We start from the raw sequence: 18338 nt of genomic DNA on the forward strand, positions 1-18338 counted from the left end.
TTGATTCTGCATTGACCCCCGTTTATCCATAGTGACCTTGTTGTACAATGACTTGGCCACCATTCGTTATCTACAACTTACACTTTGATGTTTACCTATTTTTCAGACTGGTGGACTCAGTGTGGGATACCAATCCACCGAGCCCGCTATACCCTATGACCAATCCCGGGTTTGGTTAACAGGCACCAGTTTTGTATATGGGGCAACACAGTGCCTAAACACGTGTCCTTTAGTACCCCTTGAGGTAACTAATTCATTTTTAACTTTTTGTGCAACCTCTTTTTCTTCCCCTTTTTACCCCAAAACACCCCCAACCCCCCCCCTTCCCCTCCCTTTTTTCCCCCTCTCCCCTTCCCATTTTCTCTCCCCTTTTCCCCTCTCTTTTTTCACATCTTTTCTCCTAGCAATTTCGGTGCATTCACTTCCTTTCACCATATTCCTACACCCAGTCCTCACTAGCCATTATCTATTTTTCATCCTTTCACTCCACTTTGGTCTTCTTATATATCACGTTTTCATACGGATCGTCATCACATTGAGCACACACTGAGGTGCTGCCCATACCTTATACTGCCTCTGGAAAATTTCATATATATATATAATTTCTGTTTTCTTGTCCCTTCTTGGACATATAATCAGTACCATGTAAATGACTGAGTTTATTATGAGGAACTTTTTGATTACCCTCACAGGTGTAACCCTCTGTGCTCCCTGGTTGTTTTCGTTAGTCTGGTGGGTGGTATCCAAGAGTGTGACCTCTCGCAAGCCACGTCGCTGCTTTCACTACCCCGGCCTGAACCGCGGTTGGCGGTAGGGGTGCCCGGTGTCCTTCTCCTGGAGGGGACAGGAGGATAGTCGCTCCTAGGGATCTCCATATGGGAGGCCTCGTTTTCCTTTCTGCTGAACATATATTACTGGGTAAATTATTACTATTGTATCCATATTCTACATGGTGAATGTAACTACCATTATACTAATGTAATTTATTTACATGTATCAATTTCATCTATGTATATTTTTCAGCAGACTAATCCTCTGAAGAAGACCCCAAGTACAGGGGTTGAAACGCGTCAGGTTCAAATATTCATGCCACCGAGTGTTGTTGTGAATATATGTCTGCCAATATATGTTCAGCCTATTAATATGTAATGTAATTTTATCTTAAATGCCCCCCACTGGAGCTCATTGTTTTAACTTTTATGGTATACTTTAATAAATTTGTTATATTTTTGATACTGAATTTGATTTCCTTTATCATTGTGCTGCCTAAAAACCCCATTTTGGGGGAACCTCTCTCTTGCTTATATCCTCCCCACATCTGATAACCCCCTCAGAGAAGCGCTTCCCCGAGGGGGCTGCCTCCCGAGTCCAGCATTCGGTGTCCATAGAGGCCGAATGCAGGATTCGACCCCGCCCCTGGCGCTCGTGTCATTGGATTTGATTGACAGCAGCGGGAGCCAATGGCTGCGCTGCTATCAATCTATCCAATCAAGAGCCGAGAACCCCGGGCAGAGAGACAGCGCGTCCCTGCCGGGTCAAGTTCGAGGGTTCAGGTAAGTAAAACGGGGGGGCTGGGGGGCCGGTGACTGACAGGCGATTTTTCACCTTAATGCATAAGATGCAATAAGGTGAAAAAACCCAAAGGTTTATAACCCCTTTAAGGGCTTTTTCACACGGGCGGACTCCTCTTTGCTTAGCGGGGGATCGATCCGCTGATCCGGCAGATGACAGGTCACTGTGCTGAGATGGACCTGTCAGAGCCCTGATCCGATCCTCAAGACTGATGGAAAATTGGGTCACCGTCTGTCTGAATTTCACGGACAGGATCGGATCGGATAGCAGCAGGTGTCAGCGGACATGTCACCCTCGACATCCGCCGCTCCATAAGAGTGAATGGAGGCTCCGATCCAGTCCGCCTGACAGACTGACAGGCGGACCTGATCGGAAAGCCCGTGTGAAAGGGGGAGGGCGAGGAGCTCTGCGGACCAGGAAGTGGCAAATTCGGAGGACTACATAGCAACAGGGCCATTCTGGTATTCTGGTAAGTATAAAAAAAAAAAATTTTCTCCAAATTTTTTTTTTTTTTAGGTTTAGAGTCTGAAAAAAAAATTTCAGGGTGGAACTCCGCTTTAAATCCATTATAAAGATAGAGGAGAGCTGTGTTGCCCACATGTGAAATATTTATGTTGAAATCGGAGTTCCCCTTTAAAGTGCTGGCTTGGATGTGATTTTGTTTCTTTGGGCAATGCTTACCATTCTTATTTCAGACACGTTGCTGGGTCAGGGTCAGGTATCATTCTTTATGGAAAGCTAAGAGCAGTTCTTCAGAGATTTACAGCACCATGTGTTAAAGGGTGACGCATCATTTCATTTGTGTTTTGCTTTTTTTTCAGCTTGGTTCAAACTTGGAGGATGTCGATAATATGATGAATTCTTTATTCAAAGGCGTGTTTGTGCACCGCTATCGGTGAGTCATTTTGGTTATCTCATTCTTTTTCTTCTTATTTCTTGATGCAAACTCTATTAGCTTGGTGACCCCCATCTTTGAAATGTTGAATAACTAACATTTCGGTGCTTGTGACCTGCCATTGAAATGTCCTACCTTTTTAACCGCCTCACGCCCGCCGTCCATCAAATGACAGCCAGGCGGCGCAGCTCTCATTCTAGGTGGGCGTCATATGACGTCCTCCCAGAACGACTGTTCTCACGCGCCCCTGGGGGGGGGTGTGCATCGCGGCGATCGGTGAGATCAGTCCCTGAACTTACCCTTGAAGCATTTCTTGAACCCCCTGGCTTCTTCTTCTGTTAGTTACTATCCTGGAGCTTGTGAAATCTCCAATACCTGCCTATGTTGAGGTGGTTATATCATCTTTTAAATGATGTCTGCCATTATTTTCACTGACTTTTTGCATTTAAAGTATACCTAAAAGGCAAGAAGACAACCTGGGTTCCTGTACACCAGCTGACCTACTGCCCTCCCAAGTATGCCTGACTCACTGAAATACCCTTTTGAAAAACAATGCTACAGGATCCCATGGTGGCTCAGCATATAAAAAAAATTTCCACAGCTCCTGCTCATGTGATGCTCATGTGCACTGAAGGAGAAGATTAACAACTTTTTGACCGCCCTATAGCAGTTTTACTGCTACAGGGCTGCAACTGTGCGGCAGATCACGTGTATATACACTGCCCAAGTGTGAAAGTACCCTTATAGCGGGATATTGCGGCAGGCATTCTGACACTTTTTTGGGGGGCCAATGACACTAATACAGTGACCAGTGCTAAAAATATTCACTGTCACTGTACTAATGACACTGGCTAGGAAGGGGTTAACATCAGGGGCGATCAAAGGATTAACTGTGTGCTTAGCTAAAGTTTATGTGTACTGTGTGAGGTGCTGTACTAGGGGAAGAGATGGAATTTATTCCCTGCTTTGCAGGAACACAGGAACCATACCTTCTTTCCTATCAGAACAGTGATCTGCCTTGTTAACGTAGGCAGATCACTGTTCTGATTCTCTGCCTGATAATCCAGTCCACGGGACCTGCGGATCGCTCGTAAACACAGCAGGAGCGAGCCGTCGGCGCGCATGTGCGCCCTCTACCCTGTCGGATCACACGTGTATGTGTGTGTTTATGTATATACATGTGTGCGTGTATATATGTGTGTGATATCTCTCTCTCTCTCTCTCTCTCTCTCTCTCTCTCTCTCTATATATATATAGAGATATATATATATATATATATATATATATATATATATATATATATATATATATATATATATCTCTATATATATATATCTATATATAGATATATATATATATCTATATATAGATATATATCTATATATAGATATATATCTATATATAGATATCTATATATAGATATATATCTATATATAGATATATATATATAAAATTTATTATTTAATTTTGCATGATCTGGTGCAGAGGTGCCGCCCTGTAGCAGTAAAACTGCTATAGGGCGGACCATGCTTTATTTTGCTAATAAATTACATTGAAAACACCCCCCTAGCATTTTTTTTTTTTTTTTTGCAAAATTGTTTTTTATTGATATACAAAATTAGCCCACGCAGCCCCCTAGCATTTTTTGGCTGTTGTCATCTTGAATAAGGGCAGATGAGTCATGTACTTCCTGGAATCCATCTGTCCTTAGCTCGGGCATGCAGGCAGAAGGGCGTACTTAGCTGAGAACCCCCCCCCCCTCCCTGAAGACTCCTGGGATGTAAACTGAAGAAATAATTTTAAAAAATAGTTTAAAACAAGTAAATATGATATAATTCCCTACTTATTAATGCTAGCAGCGTAAGGATTAAAAATAGTCAATGATGTATGAGGGAGAGTGAAGTTCCACTTTAATGTCACACTCTCTCCTTTGCAGTGTTACATTTGCAGACTGCCATGTGTTGTACTATTTTTAATAATACCGTGTTGTTGTGCCTTTGGCTGCCAGATACTGCCAGCTGCATGGCAATGCATTCTCTTCAGCCTGGGCTGAGTTGCTGGGCAGACCAGACTCAGGAACTAAATATCTCACATCCCACAATGTAGCAGCTCAGCTCTGATTTCTGCCTAAGCTGGGCTGTCATTCTGTATAATGGCTAAAGAGGATCTCCAGCCCCCTAAATACTGTAACTGCTGACTTTAACTATTAGGACACTTACCTGTCCAGGGATCCCAAGATGTCGGCAGCCCAGCCTTTATTTCAGTCGGCTCTCGGGTTCTGCTGCTGTCATTTGTTGTAAGGGAAACCGGCCATGAAGCCTTGCGGCTTTACAGCCGGTTCACTGCCCATGCGCAAAGCTTGCTGTGCTTGGTGAATGGCCCTGCGATGGGGGAAGGAGGAGATGGGGGGAGGGGGGGCGAACTTCCGAGAGACCTCGCTGCGGCGAAGTCTCCCGCAAGTGGGAATGGGTACCTGTTTTTGGTACCCGCTCCCCCCGAAAGGTACCAAATGTGGCAGGGGAGGAAGCAAACAAAGCGGAGCTTCCCCCTTTTGGGTGGAGATTCGCTTTAAGACACATTATAATCATTATAAATATAATAAATGTACGTTATGATATATTAATGATTTCAGCAGTTCCTCAACTCTTTGGTTTGACCATTTCTTTTCTGCTGTTGTACATAGTGATGTCCATGCCGATGTCCGTGCTTTGTGCATAGAAGAACTTGGAATCTGGATCAAAAGCTACCCCCATTCTTTTTTGAATGATAGCTATCTGAAGTATTTAGGGTGGAATTTGCATGACAAGGTGAGGAACATAGAGATGCCATATGGCACGAGGATGGTCAATCACATCTGTTATTTTTCCGAATGCTGCTCTACACTCTTCACCCTGAAAGTGTCCATCAGTGGTCTGTATTCCTAGAAAGGCTGGATGAACTCTGGGACTGGGGGGGGGGATCCATATGTAGAAATAATGAGGTGGCTTTACAGCCACCAGAGTCACTTCTACTAAGCAGTCACAAGCTGGCTGGTATCATCCTTTTGTTTGCCATAATGCAAAATAATAAATATCTATCCATACCAGATAACGGTTAAAGCCCAACTCCAGTTTTGGCTTCTTTTTTTCTTCGCCTAAACAAGCATGGATGGGTTATAAACCTCTGTTGAAGAGATTACCCTTTCACTTCCTGTTCTGACACCTTTCAAATGACAGGAAGCAGGGAGTAGTCTACCAAACAGAGACACTGATAGTTGTGAGTTGGGACAATTGAGAGGTTCAGCTCCTTGCACACTACAAAAAAATAGTTTGAGTTGGCAGTGGGCTTTAAAACCCATATCTGGGCAGAACTAGAACCCCCACCCATCCATCCAGCTCCACCTACTTCCACCCCACCCCTCTTCCTTCTACCCATTCCTATTTAAAACCAAAAAAAAAAAAAAAAAAATTACATGGACACAAGTCCATTTTGACTTACTAAATCCACCTTCACCATACCTTCTGTGGCACCCGTTCTGGAAGGGAAGACAGTTGATCCACAGCGTTCGGAATTGTCTCCCCGAAACATACAAACTTTGGGAATCTTGGACCGGGATACAAATTTAGGTCCTTTGTGCCCAAACCAGCAATGACTGCTTTAGACCTTGAAGCCCAGAGCAGATGTTAATATAATCAGCTCAGACCAACCTGATACTGGGGGTCTCCTGCTATAATCTGTTTAGGGTGTTATGTGTGTCTTTGCCCCATTGTGTGCCTCCTAGTTGTGAATTCCCATTGTTAATTGAGTCACCTATTGTTTCTGTCTGTCTGCTCATCTCTTGGAGATGGGATTAATATTGCATCTTGTCATTGTTATCGAACCTTGGTGGGATGTTATGTGTTTGTTTATGATAATGTGTAATGTACTTTGTGTATCCAGGGTTGTGGGCTTGTTGCCAGGCAGTCTGGGATCCCTGATTAATCAAAGCATTGTCTGGGTGGGCACTGCATCACCTAGGTGGCTAGTTGTTTAATTAGGATTCATGTTTATGTTGGCTGTTCCTTAGATGTGCTAATGATATTCCTAGTTACAGTTTGCATTGTATACGATAATGAGATCAGGCTCTGATCTTGTGTGCTATATACTCTATGTGAACTTTCAATAAAGTGAGTTCCATGTGCACCTACAGTGAGGGAAAAAGTATTTGATCCCCTGCTGATTTTGTACATTTAACCCTGACAAAGAAATAATCAGTCTATAATTTTAATGGTAGGCTTATTTTAACAGTGAGAGACAGATTAACAGCAACAATATCCAGAAAAACGCATTTCAAAAAGTTATAAATGGATTTGCATTATAATGTGTGAAATAAGTATTTGATCCCCTATCAATCAGCAAGATTTCTGGCTCCCAGGTGTCTTCTATACAGGAAACAAGCTGAGATTAGGAGCACTCTCTTAAAGGGAGTGCTCCTAATCTCAGCTTGTTACTTGTATAAAAGACACCTGTCCACAGAAGCAATCAATCAGATTCCAATCTCTCCACCATGGCTAAGACCAAAGAGCTGTCCAAGGATGTGGGGGACAAGATTGTAGACCTACACAAGGCTGGAATGGGCTACAAGACCATCGCTGAGCAGCTTGGTGAGAGGGTGACAACAGTTGGTGTGACTTCTTGCAAATGGAAGAAACACAAAATAGCTGTTAATCTCCCTCTGTCTGGGGCTCCATGCAAGATCTCACCTTGTGGAGATTCAATGATCATGAGAACGGTGAGGAATCAGCCCAGAACTACACGGGAGAATTGTGTCAATGATCTCAAGGCAGCTGGGACCATAGTCACCAAGAAAACAATTGGTAACACACTACACCGTGATAGAGTGAAATCGTGCAGTGCCTGCAATGTCCCCCTGCTCAAGAAAGCACATGTACAGGTCCATCTAAAGTTTGCTAATGAACATCTGAATGATTCAAAGGAGAACTGGGTGAAAGTGTTGTGGTCAGATGAGACCAAAATGGAGCTCTTCGTCATGTTTGGAGGAGGAGGAATTCTGCCTATGACCCCAAGAACACCATCCCCATTGTCAAACATGGAGGTGGAAACAGTATGCTTTGGGGGTATTTTTCTGCTAAGGGGACAGGACAACTTCACCGCACCAAAGGGACGATGGACGGGGTCATGTACTGTCAAATCTTGGATGAGAACCTCCTTCCCTCAGCCAGGGCATTGAAAATGGGTTGTGGATGGGTATTCCAGCATAAGAATGACTCAAAACACAGAGCCAAGGCAACAAAGGAGTGGCTCACAAAGAAGCACCTTAACCACTTCAATACCAGGCACTTAGACACCTTCCTGCCCAGGCCAATTTTCAGCTTTCAGCGCTGTCGCAATTTGAATGACAATTGCACAGTCATGCTACACTGTACCAAAACTATTTTTTTAACGTTTTGTTCCCACAAATAGAGCTTTCTTTTGGTGGTATTTGGTCACCTCTGCGGTTTTTATTTTTTGCGCAACAAATAAAAAAAGATTGGAAATTTGGAATTTGGAATTTGGAAAAAAAACAAGTTTTTCTTTGTTTCTGTTAAAATTTTTTGTAAATAAGTACGTTTTCTTCTTCAATGATGGGTACTGATATGGCTGCACTGATACGACGGCACTGATGGATACCTATGAGGTGGCACTGATGATGGGCACTGATAGGTGGCACTCACAGGTGACACCGAAGGGCACTCGTAGGTGGCATTGATGGGTACTTATGGGTGGCACTGATGGGTACTTATGGGTGGCAGTGATGGGTACTTATGGGTAGCACTGATAGGTGGCATGGATGGGCACTGATGGGTACTGATAGGTGGGCACTGGTGGGCACTGATGGGCACTGATAGGTGGCACAGATGGACACTGATTGGTGGCACTGATCACATTGATGGGTGGCATTGCTGAGCATCACTGATTTAAAATGGTGCCAGTCAGTGCCCATTTGTGGTTGGCCACCAGATTTTTTATTAAAAGTCAGCAGCTACAGTTTTTGTAGCTGCTGACTTTTAATAAACACAAATATGAGTAGAGCTCCTATTTAAGCATGAGAGGTAGGTTGTTCAGCTAAGTCATATCAGCTGTAATCCTATGCAGAAGCACGGCAATTTTTGGCTGCTGCAGTGGATTCTAAAAAAAAAAGAACAACGATGAGCAGTAAATGAAGTAGACTTACTTAGTTGATTGTGGTTGCAGTTCACTGTTTGAGTTGTATTGGTAATATTCTGTTCTCCTTAGCAAGGACATGTCAGATTGCAGTGCATTCGCTGCTTGCAGGAACTGTACACTGTCCCGGGCCATGGTGGAAAAGTGGAGCTTTTTACGAGCAGGTTTAAGGTAAGATTTTTTTTTTTTTTTTTTTGTTTTTTGTTTATTTTTTTGGCCTATTTTTTGATTTATCTTATGTGAATGCAATTCCCTATTTCAGGACAGAATATTGTCAATGGTTCAAGACAAAGAGCCGCAGGTTGCTGCAGAATCAGTAAAGCTAATTAATCTGATCTACATGTAAGTGTTTTATCCTATTGTTTCCTGGGGGAAATATATCGGGTCTCTGGGGTATATAAAGCTGGCCATACACTAGTAGAGTTTTAAGAATGTTTGTTTGATTTTCTAATCTGTATTGGGGTTAAATTGATGTTCACTTTATACCACAGTGACAAGAAAATTCGAAGGCGCGGGATAAAAAGTTTTTCTCAATCTAATTTCTAGAAATGAGAGTTATTTCACAAAAATCAAAGGCTACTTTCACACTGGGGCGAAGGGGCGTTACCGGTAAAGCACTGCTACTTTTACTGATGCTTTTTGCCCCAGGGGCGGATCCAGAGTCTAGTCTCGGGAGGGGCACTGCCAGAAAATATATTTTTTTGGGGTACATCTTTGGGGAAATGGCTGGTGTTGGCGCTTCAATCATCACGGCACCATGGTAGTTTAACTCACCATAATGCAGAATCAGTGGGAGCCCCGAGTGTGTCACTTGCCACGTCACCTGTCACCAGATGCAGATTGTCACTTGCCACGTCGCCTGTCACCAGATGCAGATTGTCACTTGCCACGTCACCTGTCACCAGATGCAGATTGTCACTTGCCACGTCACCTGTCACCAGATGCAGATTGTCACTTGCCACGTCACCTGTCACCAGATGCAGATTGTCACTTGCCACACGTTGCGGACTGACAGTCACTTGCTGTGTCACTTTCTTTCTAAGGTGGTTTCTTGAGTCCCAGAGTCAGGCAGCAGAGAGATGATGTAATCTCTCTGCTGCTGCAGCTGCCTGCATGGTGAGGGGGGAATACAGGGATGCAGGGCGGGCGCCGGGCAGTGAGAGATGATGTCATCTCTCTGCTCCCCCCGCCCGCCGGCTCCCTGATTGGCCAGCAGCCCGCAAACACATCGGCACATCTCACCAACCGAGCCGCCGGGCCAGCCCGCTGTCGCTCTCCTGCGGAGCCGCCCGCCGGCTCTCTCACTTACGGAGCCGCCCGCCGGCTCCCTCACCCGCGGTGCGCCTGGCGGCTCTCTCACTCACCTGCATTTCTCGGAGGGGGCAATTGTCCCGTTGCCCCCCCCCCCCGATCCGCCCCTGTTTCGCCCGCTAGCGGGGTGCTTTTAACCCCCGCTATCGGCTGAAAAGGGTTAAAAGCGCCCGCAAGGCGCCGCTGCCGAAGCGCTTTGCAGGCGGTTCGGCAGCGCTGGCCATTGATTTCAATGGCAGGGGCGTTTTAGGAGTGATGTATTCACCACACCGCCCCAAAGATGCTGCTTGCAGGACTTTTTTTTCCCATCCTGGACCGCAGTGTGAAAGCACTCGGCTCTCATACTGGGGCTGCAGGGGAAGCATTTTCAGGCGCTTTACTGGCACTATTTTTAGCCCAAAAGCGCCTGAAAACCGCCTCAGTGTGAAAGTGGCCTAAATGTTAAAAGCACCCGGTTCACACTGATGCAGTGCGAGATTCACAGCAATTCCTATGCGTTTCTTGCACCACATTACAGCCTCACTCCAATCATACAAACCGTTGCAGGTGTCGATGTTAAAGTGGAGTTCCACCCAAAAGTGGAACTTCCGCTTAGTCGTCTCAGGGGGGAGGGGGGACCTGTTTTTGACAAGTCCCCTTTCCCACTTCCGGAGACCGTGCCGCAGCAAAACTCGGCCCCCCTCCCCCTTACTACTCCATTGGGCCAATTGGAAAGTGCAGCGCGCTTTGCGCATGCGCAGTAGGGAGCCGGCTGTGAAGCCACAAGGCTTCACTGCTGGTTTCCCTTACCGACAATGGCTGCGGCTGCACCCGACATCCGATCAGAAGATCGGTTGCAGTGCTGACATCGCGGGCGCCCTGGACAGATAAGTGTCCATATATTAAAAGTCAGCAGCTGCAGTATTTGTAGTTGCTGACTTTAAATTTTTCGTGGGGAGGGTGGACCTCCGCTTTAAGTTAACGACGCGCAAAAAAGCGGTTTGCAAAACGCTGTGCAATTGGCTGAATCGGATCAGATGGGTGTGAACACTCGTGCAATCCGATTCCAGTGCAGCAAAAAAAAACGTGCATGTGATTTGAGCCATACAAAATGAATTGGTTTAAATTGCACTAATGAGAATCGCATGTGATTTGAACAGGAATGTGGTGCAATTCCTGTCCGAATCACAAATGCGGTCCGGCCCTCTGCATCAGTGTGAACCCAGGCTCAAAGCACATTTGTCGTATCGTTGTATATACCGATGAGAATTTTCATACGAACGTTCTTTCGAAATTCTAGTGGATGGCCAGTTAATGCCCTGCCCTGTGGAGGATGAAGAACAGGACTTAGACTTTAGGACATCTATGGAAACACTCCACACCTCATCTGCATTTTACTTTATATTTCCATAATGCAGAGCGCAGTATGGAACTTGAGCTATATACTGTGTTCACTGCATAAGGCCCCCCTTTTACATGGGGTGGAATCTACTTTGCTCAGCAGGAGATCTGTCAGCTGACACAGCCCACTCTGCTGTATGGGCAGTCGGGTGGAAACAAACCGGCTGTCTGTTTTACACCCGACTGCCCTCCAATCCAATCCGCCTAGATAGAGGGGAACGGATCCCCTTTGTTTTGTTAGTGGACGGGATCAGATTGCAGGTAGGCGGATGTAAGTGGACACAAGTCCATGGATCCCCCCCCCCCAAGATCCATACCAGACCCTTATATGAGCAGGCAGCCCAGTAGGTCAGGAAAGGGGAGAGGGGGGGACGAGTAAGCGCCCCCCCCCACTCCTGAACCATACCAGGCCACATGCCCTCAACATGGGGGGGGTGCTTTGGAGCAGGGGGGGGCCTTCTCCCCACATTGATGAGGACAAGGTCTGCGGGTGGGGGCTTATCGGAATCTAAAAGCTACCTTTAACAAGAGGGCTCCCAGATCCCGGCCCCCCACCCTATGTGAATAAGTAAGGGGTACATCGTACCACTACCTATTCACCTAAAAACAAAAGTGTCAAAAATAAACACAGTACACAGGTTTTTAAAGTAATTTATTAAATCAGCTCTGGCGTCTCTTCTGATTTCTTCACCCCTCTCTGGCGATGTCTTCTCCCTCCTCCGGCGATTTCTTCTCCATTTTGTGCTGTCTTCTCCCGGGCCTTCTCCCTCTGTTCTTCTTCCAGTGTTGACTCAACGCGATCTCCCGGTGTAATGCTGGGTCTGCCGTGTGCCATGACTTATATTGGCGTGGGGCGGGGCCATCTGCTGACGTCATCTGCAGGCTCCGCCCCCTTGTGATGTCACCACCCCCATCATGCCCCAGGCTGTGACGTCACAAGGGGCGGGGCCTCCAGATGACATCAGCGCCAAAAAAAATCCATACCAGAGCTGGGGGGGGGGGGGAGTCGGGGGAGCCCCACGCCAATGTTTTGGGTATTTTTTTTTTTCATTTTGGCGGGGATTCCCCTTCAAAATCCTCAGCACACAAATCGCACCGCAAGTTGGATCATCATGATCCGACTTCTAGTGCGACTTCTATTCAAATCAATGGGCTCACATAGAGAACCATTGATTTTGAATAGAGGCAGAGAAATGCCTGATGAGGCTTAATGCTCTTTATACAGCGTTTAACAGCTTTTACTGGTGTCTGGCGTTTTTATAGCTCTAGCGCTGGAGCCTCAGAACGCGCTGGTACTGGGGTTTTTTTTGGAGCTTAAAAACACCTGTGCCACTTACAGCTCATTAACGTCTGTGTGTGCATGAAGCGTTTTTAGGCTGTAAAAAACTCTCCTAAAAGCGGCTGTAAAAACGCCCGTGGGCATGAGGCCTAAAAATGAATTGCATTGATAGGGACAATGACCATCATCAGACAATGGTTTTCCAATTCAATTAGGAAAGACATCTGTTCACTCCCATGCTTGTATTTCATCAGTGAACATTCTAATACCTGGAATGTGGCTTGACTGTTGGCTGTCACATCTCTTGAAAAGCCAGTCTGTATACAGCACCCTAAAGCTGCCCCTAGACGGATCAAAAGTTTGATCGCTTCAGCAGGGACTTCTGTCAAATAGGACTGTTGGAAAACTTTTATCGATCAGCGGCTTGCAGCCAGGTGGCTACTACTGCTGATCAGTGTATACTGGCAACGGGGAGGAATCCTCCATTCACATCAATTATGCAGATGTGGGAATCCGTTTTTTTTTTTTTTTTTGATCAGCAAAAAATTTGAAATTCGGAATTTGGAAAATTTCGGAAATTGGAAAATTCGAAAAATCAAATTCTGAAATTTGAAAGTTTGGAAATTAGAAAATTCGTAATTTCGGAAGTTTTAAAATTCTAAGATTTGGAAATGTGAAAATCCGAAAATAAGAATGAAAATCTGAAAATTCAAAAGAATGAAAATCCAAAAATCTGAAATAATAACTAACTAATAATAACTATTAAATTATAGGTATTGGAATTTCCTTTCAAATCTGGCTGTTAGTGAACATAACGAGTGTGAATTTATCCAAAGTTGCGAATTATCTGAAATAACGAATGCTGTATCTAAAAGAATGAAACGTAACAATCTAATAATAATAAATAACAATAATAATAAAACCTTTTTATTATTATTATTTATTATTAATTTGTTCCATTCCATTTGTTTAGATGCGGCATTCGTTATTTCGGATAATTCGTAACTTCGGATAAATTTGTATTCACTATGTTCACTAACAGCCAAATTTGAAAGGAAATTCCAATACCTATAATTTAATAGTTATTTATTAGTAGTTAGTTATTATTTCGAATTTTACTGATTTTTCTTTCTTTTTTTCAGATTTTCTAATTTTCAGATTTTCAAATTTTTGAAATTCCGAATTTTGGAATTCTGAAAATTTGAAAATTTGGAATTCGGAAATTTGAAAATTCAGAAATTTGAAGATTCAGAAATTTGAAAATTTGAAAATTCTGAAATTTAAAAAATTCGGAAATTTGGAAATCCGAAAATCGAAAATCCTAATTTTCGGATTTCCGAATTCCAAATTTTCGAAAAAAAAAACAATGAAACGAAAATGAACAAATTTTTTGTCAGTGCACATGTCTAGTTCACACTGCCCTCTACGAACTGCTGTGGGTGTCAATGTAAAGGTGACATCCCCAGATCGGTTCGCAGATCGCAGTGTAAAATGTCAAATGGTACAGGAATCGGATCGCATGGGTGTGAACAGTTCCAGTGCGGACCAAAAAAAAGGGTCCTGCACCATTTTGGTGTGCGAATGTGATGCGAGTTCAGCCATATATCTTTATGGCTGAATTCACATCGCACAGACATGTAATCTGCACAGCAAAAAGGTGCAAATCACACGTGATGTCTGTTCGCACAAATGTGAACCCAGAGGTCCATCTATAGACGGCTTTTAAAAAAACCAGGATGCAGTATTTGACACGAAGATAGTAGATCCGCACATCTGTGAGCACATAAGTCAGGTCTGTACCAGGGCCTGCTTGGCCAATGTGAAGCAATAACAAGGCATCTATGGCTAGCCTTGGTCAATACATGATATCACTTTAATATCAAGTTAGAAAAGTTTCTGCTTACATCTGTTACTAATACTCTGCTTCAGGAACATGGAGAATATTTTCAGTGCTGACGAGTGTGCAAGTGTTGACATTCTGGTGTACACCACCAACCGTTTTGTAGCATCTGCAGCAGGGGACTTCCTGTACCAGAGGTTAGTTTTGTAGAGCCTTTCCCTAATTTTATATTGATCTCATATATTCCTTGCTATGCCTGATATAGTTGATATATCTGTCTGTTAAAAATAAATTCTTTTTAAAGCGGAGTTCCACCCAGATTTCTTTTTTTTTTTTTTTCATCTGTTCTGCTGCACTGCATTAAATACTTAATAAAATTGCCGTCCAATTCCTGTTTTTTTTTAATTCACTCACGTTTGTTTTCTGCATTGCTGAGCGCTTCCATCTTCACTGTGGGCATGTGAAGCCCACTAGGAGTCTGTTTCCCGGGATAAGGTGCTGCTGGCTTCCCAACACCCACCTCCTGATCTCGCCCGTGCGCAGCCTACACAGGGCGTAGCGCAGGAGGATAATCTTGTTGCCATAACAACAGGCGGCGCCCACCCCATTGTTATGACAATGCAATCCTGCGGCGATGCCCATTGACTCCTGGGAACGATGACAAACATCTCTCAGAAGGCGCCGCAGGGTATGTCGTACAGCGCTGCGGCCGAGAAGAGGCACATTATAAGGGACACCCTATAGCAACAAGGCACACACAGTTAAAATAAAATCATGCCAAATGTGTTATACTTGCAGCAAAGGGACTCATTCAGATCAAGATTAAAATATGGGTGGAGCTCCGCTTTAAACTGCGGATTGTGTAATTGTCTTTTTTTCTGTTGAGACTGTTGGTGCACTGTTCATGAAATATTCTTCCTGGTTATAGCCCTCCCAAATATTAGAAATAGGTTCTCTGTCACTACGTGCCCTCGTCCTAGATCATGTACACAGACCACCAATACTTTTTTCATAAAAGCATAAAGATTATCATACAATTGTTAAAACCAATATAACACCATATCTAATACTAAAACCCAGGGTTCACATATATTTTCCACGTGACTACAGAATGAAGAGAAGCGCTTCATGCTGAAGTTCAAACCGAGCATCAGAATGGTCAAGAAAGGAGATTTGGACCCTTTTCACACTGAGGCAGTTTTCAGGCGTTTTAGTGCTAAAAAATAGCGCCTCTCAAGCCACCCCAGTGTGAAAGCCCAAGGGCTTTCACACTGGAGCGATGTGCTTGCAGAACGGGAAGAAAAGTCCTGCAAGCAGCATCTTTGGGGCGCTGCCGAAGCGCCTGCAAAGTGCTTCAGCAGTGGCGCTTTTCGGGCGCTATGAACCCTTTCCTCGGCCGCTAGTGGGGGTTAAAAGCGCTCCGCTAGCGGCTGAATAGCACCGCTATAACAGCAGTAAAGTGCTGCTAAAACTAGCGGCGCTTTACCGCAAAAGCCCGCACTGTCCCAGTGTGAAAGGGATCTTAAGTGAACGTGGCATGGTTGTTGGTGTCAGACGGGCTGGTTTGAGTATTTCAAAAACTGCTGATCTACTGGGATTTTCACACACAACCATCTCTCTGGTTTACAGAAAATGGTCCAAATAAAGAGAAAATATCCAGTGAGCGGCTGTTGTGTGGAGGAAAATGACTTGTTGATGTCAGAGGAGAATGGGCAGACTGGCTTGAGATGATAGAAAGGCAACAATAACTCAACTACTCATTACAACCAAGGTTTGCAGAATACCATCTCTGAATGCACAACACATCAAACCTTGAAGCAGACGGGCTACAGCAGCAGAAGATGACACTTGGTGCCACTCCTGTCAGCTAAGAACAGGAAACTGAGGCTACAATTCGCACAGACTCACCAAAATTGGACAATAGAAGATTGTAAAAAACGATTCCTGGTCTGTTGAGTCTCGATTTCAGCTGCAACATTCAGATCGTAGGGTCAGAATTTGGCGTAAACAACATGAAAGCATGGATCCATCCTGCCTTGTATCATTGGTTCAGGCTGGTGGTGGTGTAATGGTGTGAGGGGATATTTTGTTGGCACACTTTGGGCCCCTTAGTACCAATTGAGCGCTGTTTAAACACCACGGCCTACCTGAGTATTGTTGCTGACCATGTCCATCCCTTTATGACTACAGTGTACCCATCTTCTGATGGCTCCTTCCAGCAGGATAATGCACCATGTCATAAAGCTCCAATCATCTCACCACTGGACAATGAGGTCACTGTACTCCAATGGCCTCCGCACTCACCAGATCCAATCCAATTGGTACTAGCAAGGTGTACCTAATTTAAGGTGGCCGGTGAGTGTATGTGAATACTGGGTTTTAGTATTGGATATGGTGTTATATGGGTTTTAACAGTTGTACAACAAACTTTATGTTTTTATGAGAAAAAAATTTTCTATGTGCTGCCAAGATCTATATACCCTCCAATGTCCTGTGCTACAAGTCCTGGTGGTCTGTGTTGGTTATAGCCTTATTGGGTTTTTCAGTGATATAAGGGTCAGGGAAAGAGACCACAGGAGACATCCTTGTTGAATTCCAAATGCACTGACTGAGGTTCAGTGGGGCGGGGGAATGCAGGAAATAAGGACCGCTGGAGAAATAAGTATACTACTACTCCTTTTCTGGAAACTTTTCCTCAAAAGATTTTGAGAACATGAATGGGTCAATTGATAGCAACATGGTAAATCTGCATCTACTGAGTCTTAGAAGAAAAAGAGGAGCTGATCACTATAGTAAAAGCCAAAATTCAAATTTATTGAATAATCCAGTGCATACACTATATACCCGGTGCTTCCACGCATTTCACTCGTAGATCGTAGGTTATTCCTAGATTGAGGATCACAGGATAGCAGCCTTTATATCCAAACAGCGGTGTCCATCAGCATGCCTAATATGCTGGGCGGATGATTCCAGTCGCAAGTATCTCGCTATTACACAGTGGCAAGTATCTGCCCCAGAAGAAAAAGGCTTTTGTCTCTGTCAGTAGGTCTTATACTCCTGAGGTCAGGAAGGGTTCCTTTCATACCTTTTTAGTTTTTCGCTGTTAAAATGTAAGACAGGAACATACTGTTGTAAGAGGACATGGCTTTCCAAACGAGCCATGGCTGGTGCCAAGGCCTCTACACAGTGATGGAGCACCCCCATCTTCTCAGTGTTGGATGTCTGTTGGCATTCTAATCCCAGAAAATCTCAGATACCTGGGTCCAGAGTGTTGTTTCCAGGGGATAGGGGGTGCAAACTGCCTCCTTCCCACTTCATGCTCTTCAACTTATTACCTTCCCCGGTCTCAGTGGGTGGATCTGCTTGAAGCTGTCCACCAGCTCTTAGATCAAGGGGTCATTACCCCTGTACCAGCAGGAGAATGCTTTCAAGGATTCTACTTGAACCTCCTTTTCGTTCCCAAACCGAATGGAAGAGTTTGGCGCATTCTGCATCTGAAAACTCTTTCAGGTTCAGAAATTTTGCATGGAAAATGGCAGAAACCTCATTGCCGCCTTCCTTCTGGGGGATGTCTATCTACACATTAATATGTTCTGTGTTTTGCAGTCGGCAATCAGCATTACCAATTAGTCACCATTCCCTTAGCCTGTCCACGGCGTCCCGGTTTTCACCAAGGTGCTTTCTCCAGGTTCTGGCTCTGTTCCATTCTCGAGATTTATGTTGTGGGTTGGATGATCTCCTGTTAAAGAAACAGTCCACCCTGCCAGCTAACATCCAAAAGATGGTGTATCCTCTGTAGCGCTTCGGATGGGGCCCCAACCTTCAGATGTCATAGCCGGACCCATCTCGCTGATGAGAGTACCTGAGAGGACCCATCT

The 18338-nt window shown here is 44.5% G+C and overlaps 1 protein-coding gene across 1 annotated transcript in view; it reads left to right on the forward strand.

Annotated features, from left to right (window-relative positions):
- The window catches only part of STAG3 (STAG3 cohesin complex component), a 127447-nt gene that overhangs the window by 20157 nt on the left and 88952 nt on the right, over positions 1 to 18338 (forward strand). The window contains exons 8-12 of the mRNA XM_073622889.1: positions 2394 to 2467; positions 5151 to 5274; positions 8723 to 8821; positions 8913 to 8992; positions 14550 to 14657. Coding sequence (XP_073478990.1) covers positions 2394 to 2467; positions 5151 to 5274; positions 8723 to 8821; positions 8913 to 8992; positions 14550 to 14657 — 485 coding nt within the window. The remainder of the gene's footprint in view (positions 1 to 2393; positions 2468 to 5150; positions 5275 to 8722; positions 8822 to 8912; positions 8993 to 14549; positions 14658 to 18338) is intronic.

Source organism: Aquarana catesbeiana, linkage group LG03 (genome assembly GCF_042186555.1).
Source record: "Aquarana catesbeiana isolate 2022-GZ linkage group LG03, ASM4218655v1, whole genome shotgun sequence".
Taxonomy (NCBI): domain Eukaryota; kingdom Metazoa; phylum Chordata; class Amphibia; order Anura; family Ranidae; genus Aquarana; species Aquarana catesbeiana.